The 7,500-nt window shown below is 43.7% G+C and overlaps 1 protein-coding gene across 1 annotated transcript in view; it reads left to right on the forward strand.

Annotated features, from left to right (window-relative positions):
* The window catches only part of LOC147033232 (lysyl oxidase homolog 3-like), a 92,660-nt gene that overhangs the window by 5,706 nt on the left and 79,454 nt on the right, over window positions 1-7,500 (forward strand). The window contains exons 2-6 of the mRNA XM_085871371.1: window positions 4,202-4,337; window positions 4,442-4,589; window positions 5,007-5,167; window positions 5,469-5,695; window positions 6,070-6,250. Coding sequence (XP_085727497.1) covers window positions 4,206-4,337; window positions 4,442-4,589; window positions 5,007-5,167; window positions 5,469-5,695; window positions 6,070-6,250 — 849 coding nt within the window. The 5' untranslated portion in view covers window positions 4,202-4,205. The remainder of the gene's footprint in view (window positions 1-4,201; window positions 4,338-4,441; window positions 4,590-5,006; window positions 5,168-5,468; window positions 5,696-6,069; window positions 6,251-7,500) is intronic.

The following is a 7,500-nucleotide window of genomic DNA, read 5'->3' on the forward strand; positions in this document are numbered from 1 at the left end:
TCTTGTTGATGGAATTAACAATGAGATTTCAGTCTTGGTGATGGAATTAACAAACAATGAGATTTCAGTCTTGTTGTTGGAATTAACAAACAATGAGATTTCAGTCTTGTCGATAGAGTGAACATACAGTTTCCTCTTATGCATTTTCTTAAGTCCAATCTGTGAAACTTTCTCTGCGATGCGCCATTGACATATTTGGGGGCAACCTCGACGCCCCAGCTGATGTGTACCTAAGCGCGTCACATGTCCGTCTCCGCATGCCGCGAAGCTCCGTCTCCTGGCCGTGCGCCCATTATGCACAATGGGCTCCGTGTGCACGTACATTTTTACATGGGACTGACGGGAGCTCAAGTGGACACAGCGGACAAAAAACGTAGCTATCAGCATAGCTACCAAGATCCTATTAATTATTGCTGCGGTGTTCAGTTTGTGCTCCTGAGAGCTAACAGCTTGATGCACATTGTCCAGTTTAATACCATCTCTGCTATGAAATGGTCCAAAAGCTTTGTCAAAGAGCCAAACCACGACCTCGGAGACCCCTGGGATGCCCATTGATCGCCATAACTGCATATTCACAGAAGACACATCATGCAGTATTTTGCACGCCCAGGAACAAGGTGAGTTCTTATTGAAAATGGAAAATGGCATTTAGAGCAAACATGACCCTAACGTCCATGCCTAGCAACCCAGTCTCACTGCATGTGTTTGCTTGCTCTTGCTTTTTTCTCAATAAGGTTATCCCATCCCCAACTACAGTGGGGACAATGGACAAAGTGTCTTGAATGCATTGTTTGTCTTCCAAGCAATTTATTATGTGATTAGTTTTATACTACCAGGTGTTCTCTGTAGCCAAAATCACCAACATGTGATTTTATATACTTTTTTTTTCGACTACATCTTCAAAGGCCACAATTATTTCCACACTCTTGTGGGGTCTTTTGTTTTGGTACAAATCTTTAACGAACTGCTGGACAGGCCTGACGTTCAACTGAAGGTGGCAGGAATTTGTTATTTGTTCTGGGTGTCAGTGATAACTTGGCTACTCTTCACGAAAGATACCGTGGGTTCTTTAACATACACCAAGCAATGCCAGCAGACGGGACACTCAGGTTAAGGTCTATCAGAGGGGCGATGCTGTATGTGATGCAACACCCTGCCCACAAAGTACCAACCTGACAGTTTATATTGGGGTCGTGATTCACACCAAGGCGAGACAGTTCAAAAGTAAATACACTCTCTCTACAGCATCCTTTCAGAATATGTAGCAGCCTTTTGTATGTTAAACCTGACATAATTCGTCATCGACTGATATGCCTCTGTCCACTTTAACTCTTTGCTTACTCTAACTTTGACCTAAAACCTCAAGATCATTTGACCTCAATATCTAATCTGTACCTTTTATCATGGTGCATGTACTTTGCTTAGTTCAAATCCCATAGCCAATGGTATCACATTAACAGGAGTTTTAATGTGACCTCTGACCCTTGACCTTTTCGTAACAATTTATCAAGGATGGACACACTGACCGAGGTTTATACATACATACAGTACTTATACCAAGTTTGATTCAAATCCCTTCAGCTCAACTATCATATTTTTACCTGACACTACCTCTGACCTTTGACCTATTGATGCCAAAATCTAATCAGTTCGTGTTTGCATCGTAATATATACTTACACAAAGTTTAGTCAAAATGCCATCACTGGTTTACAGGTTAGCGTGGTGACCAAATTTTTACCGAACGGGACATTTGACCCCATAATCTAATCAGTTTATCTTTACGTCATTATACATACTTGTACCAAGTTTGACTTGGATCCCTTCAGCCGTTCTTAAGTCATTGCGGTAACAAAAACCTATCACGGACGCACGGACGGACAACCCGAAAACATAATGCCTCCGGAAACTTCATCAGCGAAGGCATACAAATGTTGGGGATAACAAGATAGCTCAGTGGTCAAGTGATTTCCTTTGAGCCGCTAATCTGGGTTTGATTTTCGGAACAACTATAAATTGTCATCCTGGCGTTTTCCAGGCAGGGTGTTTCATTGAGCATGCCATCCAAAAGATGAATTGTTAAGCTGGGTGTCCCTTTCTGCTAACATTAGTTGGTGGACATTAAGGATCCTTATATCTGGCATTGCTACTACTGTCTTCCCCAGGCCACTCTAGGTCACATGTGCTCCTCAAGAAAGCCTCACCTGCTCACCCAGCATCCAGACTGGTTTCCCACCTGCATTCTTTCGTCCCCTTGTTCTTCCACTTGTGGAATTGTTTCCCGTGTCCATTGTCTCGTCCTTCCCACTTCAGTCTTTCAAACACTCTTCCCATAACTTCTTTATGCACTCACCCATGCACAACCATAATATCTTCTTCAAACACTGATTCTTTACCATTCTTTTCCTCTCAGGGTCATTGTTACTCATTTTTGTGATATTCCTCCTTGTGTATGTCCACCTCCTTCTCCCCAAACCATTCGGCAGTTTGTGAACCTGCTGCCCTTTGTGATATAGCTTCTGCTTGAACCTAAATCATTGTATGCAAACGATCTCACAGTGTCTTTCAGGCAAATTACTTACAGCACCCTGAAGTAATTCCAAATTCCTGGCTGGCCAGGCCTCACTGCAAACTTTCGTCAAACGTGAGTCCTGGCCAGCCAGTTCGTGAGAAGACCTTGGCCAAAAACTTTCTCCATCCGATTCCACAGGAAGGTGAGAATAATTGTGGCCATTAAACAACTCGTAGTACTAGTAGTCATAAGAATAGAAAAGGATTGAAAATCAAGATGGTGTCATGTGAGATAACAATGAGGCTGAACAGCCAATAATTATTAAATTAAATGATGAACTCTCCAAAATAATTCTGAACATGCATCTATATTGTTTTCCAGAATAGTGGGGCAGATAACAGCAATTTTTGAGAGGAATCGCGCAAATGATGATACAAGCATAAAATTTGGCACATTTGTTCTCCAGGGGATTCTAATGAAATCTGCCTGATTGACCATTTGAAAATCAAAATTTTGAAAAATTTGAAGAAAAAAAACTTCAAAAAAGTCAAGATCACGAATCAATGTTGGATGCTGGCTGAGATTGGTGATTGTTTCAGAAACATCATCAAAGACGTTCCAAGTCTGCCATGCAGTTTTCTTCCCTTTACCACGGAAGGCAGACACAACGTCACATCCAGTGAACGCATGGAAGTATGGGATCCCTCTAGCTTTCTCAGGCCCTATTGCAGAAACTACCTCATGGACTGGAATCCATCACGCCTTGGCTCCTTGGCCAAAGGCGATCCACATGCTCTCAAGACCTAGTTCCTGTAAGGATGGTAGTACAGATATTGCTATGACTAGTACGTTCGTGTCATTAGCCTTAATGATAATGGACTTGCTACCATCCGTCGTTGCATCCCTGACGTGTACAAATATTTGAGTGTCAGCTTCTTTATGACAACATGGAGACACAGCATCCAGCGACTTCCTTGTGTTGCTAATGGCATCTTCTCCTTTTGTGACAATGACTGCTTGTCGTCTGTGCTTCACACATCTTTTCCGCAACGAAGTAAAACAGCTCAGTCTTGTTGCTGTCATCTCGAAGAAAGCTTCTCCAGTTACTTGGGGTCTTACTGGTTCCTGTCACTCCTCTTCTGATTCCTTGCCGCCTTTTCGACCTTGCCTCGGACTTCAGACTTAACTTCTTGTACACATCAAACACTACGTCCACCCTCTCGTTCCTGACACCATAGGATTCCACCTTTGGGATGATGTCTTCTTTAGCATAGTCATCAAATATCTATGAAGTGCGTGGAGGTAGGGCATTGATAAGTGCTAAGCCATCAATGATGACTGCATCTCCCCTTGGTTCTCTGTCTGGGATGTTCACTTGCGCTTCAAGAATTTCAGCCAGCTGTGACTTCAAATTTTTTTGAAGTTTTTTTTTTCTTCAAATTTTTCAAAATTTGGATTTTCAAATGGCCAATCGGGCAGATTTGATCAGAAAGCCCTGCAGAACAGAAATGCCAAATTTGATGCTTGTATCATAATTTGCACGATTTTTCTACTATCTACTACACTAGAAGGATTGACTAATTACATAACACAAGTTTTACTGTCTGTGTGATTTAACCCCAGACAATTGTGATGGTGTTTTTTTCATTTGCGTGCTGTGGTGATCGTCTTGGGGTGTAACTGGTATGTAGGAACATGGAGCTCCCAGTCCTGATAGTCTTTCTCTGGGCCAAGTCTTTGGGGTTTCAAGCTCTTGCATCACCACAAAATCACAGCAAAGCAGCTGTGGTGTTGCGGATGGCCGGTTATCCTCGGAAACAACATGAGGTACCACAGCACAGTATCGAAACTTCATTTAACACACGAATACCGTAAAAGACCACTTTTATGGTTTACTAATTGATTTACATGAAGTCTGTGTTGGGTGTTAGGGGCGGCTGGAGCTGTGGAGAGAAGGCGAGTGGGGAACCGTGTGCGACGATGGCTTTTCCCTTAAGGCTGCTCATGTTGCATGTCGCCAGCTTGGTTACACGGAAGCCACCGGCTGGACCCACAGTGCCCACTATGGCATGGGAACAGGTGGGTAACATTTATCTTGTAGCGGCCTCTGTGTCCAGGGTTCTTGAATAAGAATGCTCCAGGCAGTTTAACGCTTGCAGAGTTTTAAATCACTTCTTTATTTTAAAAACACTACAAATGCGTCGTAAAAATGCCTTTTCCAGATACATGCACACGTCCTGCCAGATCGGGGGGGAAGAGTTGCTCTCACCCACTGCAATGATGATGCAACACATGGGTGGAACATAAATATGCATGAGACAAAACATGAATATACATTTTACATTCAAACTTGGTTACATCACATTACATTACTAATGCAATTTGGATCGTGACATGCTAACAGAATGAACACAGCAATGGATCAGTGGATTACAGGTGGAATGAAGGTCATAGCCAATTAAAAAGTGGTTTATGTTGTTTTTTGTCTTTCCTCAGGTAAAATATGGCTGGATGAAGTGATGTGTCGTGGACTTGAAGAGAGCCTTGCAGACTGCCGCTTTCCAGGTTGGGGTCAGACCGACTGCACTCACGAAGAGGATGCTGGCATCGTTTGCTCAACAAAGCGTCGGCCCGGTTTCCCACCACCTGGTATGCAGGTCTGTCATTTCCACCATCTTTGTTTGATATGCTGTCTAGTTAAAACTTCCCCCAATGGTACTTCACAAATGTCTTCAGTACAAGCTTAATCCATGAACTATGCTATATATGCATGGTGAGCAGCAGTATAAGCTTGGCATAAATTTATTCATCATTCCATATTCTTATTAGCAACCAGCATACAACATCTCAACTCAACAGGCCTCACCTCTCGAACATAATTTTTTTTGCCTCCAGCCCCCCACCCCCGGCTATCCTGCGCCTGTGATTTTTCTCGTTTGTGATGAACCCTAAACATAGCTCAATACTGCACCCGGTGAGACGCACTTGGGTGAGGTTCGGCTACAACCAGTCTTGCCTGGACAGCGCAACAGACAGCCTCCTAACGAAGGATGGCTGGAGGTCCGGCACCCCTCGGGTACCTGGCACCAGGTGTGTGGGCAAGGATGGACACAGTCTGAAGCACAAGTAGCTTGTGGCATGCTTGGGTTCCCCAGCTCACGCTTATACAACAAGCTCATCTACAGGTTTGTTTGGCACTGTCTTCCCTCTTCACTCCCACTGCATTTGATCGTGATACATCATGCAAGTCCGACGAGGTAATTCAGAGCCAAAGTAATGTTAAACTACAGGTTCGTGTTCAAAATATATTAAATTGAAATCAAGTTGTTCCTCGATCATAAACTGGCGTTGGTGGACGGACAGACGGATGGACGGACGGACCGACTGACAGATAGAAGTGAATCAATTGCTTAATTTCTGGATTTTCTTTAAAATTATTATTTTATTACAATTGAAGTATATACTTGAACACTGGGTGAGGTATCAGGTTCTATAAACTCTCGAGTTCTGTTCAATATTTGTCTTAATTTTTTTTCTTTTTTCACAATCCTTCCCAAAGCATCTTTTCGAAACGCACAACCCCTTCCTATCTGCTATTTGGCGTCAACTGCTCTGGGTTAGAATCCCATCTCGCTGCCTGCTCCCACAACCCATTGCAAGCTCATGCCACCAACCTATGTCCCGGTGCTGGTCCTGTGGTTGTGAGCTGTGTTCTGCCTGGGAAGTCCCCAACTCCAGATGTATGATTGTATAATGTAATCACAAGTTCACATGACCTGATCTCTCTCTTTAAACACGTTAACATTTACCCAGCCTTACATAGAATCACACAATTCTGCAGGAAAATACAATATGAGGAACGATAAGTGATCTACTTTCGTATGCAGCACAAGATTGGGTGGTAGCATCTCTGACTGAGGGCCCCGTCATCTATCTATAATTCCAGCAATCTCTGTGTGTCTGTGACCGCTGTTTCTCGACAACCACTGGTCCGATCTAATTGAAACTTGCCAGGTATATTGCTGGGGACCTGAGGATGTGCCTTTTCAAGGTTTGATATTATTCGGACAAGTGGTTCCCAAGTTATGGCCATTTATTTACCAAACCAATGACAGGACACATTGCTGCGTAGGCGTGGCCGATGCGGAAAGGGCGCCTTAGTTACCAATGACAGGACACGTTGCTTGGCGTTTTGCACCCACAGTATCCATCTTCTATCTACGGTATCTCTCTATAATTGCAGCAATCTCTGTTTGTTTGCCTTTCAAAAGGTTTGAAATTAATCGGACAAGTGGTTCCCAAGTTATGGCAAAGTTAGAGCACGTTCCCCATTACGGGTTACAACCTACGGACTTCTGGATAGTGATGACTTACTGTATTCTAATAATGTATTGATTTCTTATGCGCATTTATAGATAAACACAATGCCCCAATTCAGTCGTCGTTTATGAGAGCGAAGGAACGGACTGTGTGATTGTTTGAAAGTTTTTTTTTTTTTGCACGTACGGCCACACACGTACGGACACGCGACAGCGAAGGAACGGCCTGTGTGGTTGTTGTTTCTGGCACGCGGTTTGAAAGTTTTTGGGTTTTTTTGCACGTACGGCCATGCACGTACGGGTACGCACTAGCGCTACTGATGCAATTCCCTCTGTGGGTTAGGGCAGGATTTTGGAATTTGTTTCGGATGCCGGCGATAGCTCACCTACCATTTGTGAAGGATACCATAAGGTCTTTAACGTCCACTAACTAATGCTAGTTTAAACTAATGCCAGCTTAGTTTAACGTCGTCCATCCGAGGGATGGCCCACACACTGATGAATGACCCTGCCTGCAAAACACCTGGATGACAGTTTATAGCTGGGTCGGGATTCAAACTGAGGCGAGTGTGCATACCTCTAAGCCATCCTGCCATTCTGCTAAGTGATCCAAGAATGGCCAGAGCTGTCCTTTGTACCACAGCCTCGTATGTCAGGAGATTCCGTGTCAG

Source organism: Eptatretus burgeri, chromosome 2, assembly GCF_056783735.1.
Source record: "Eptatretus burgeri isolate ZD-2024b chromosome 2, Ebu_testis_v1, whole genome shotgun sequence".
NCBI classification, from domain to species: Eukaryota; Metazoa; Chordata; class Myxini; order Myxiniformes; family Myxinidae; genus Eptatretus; species Eptatretus burgeri.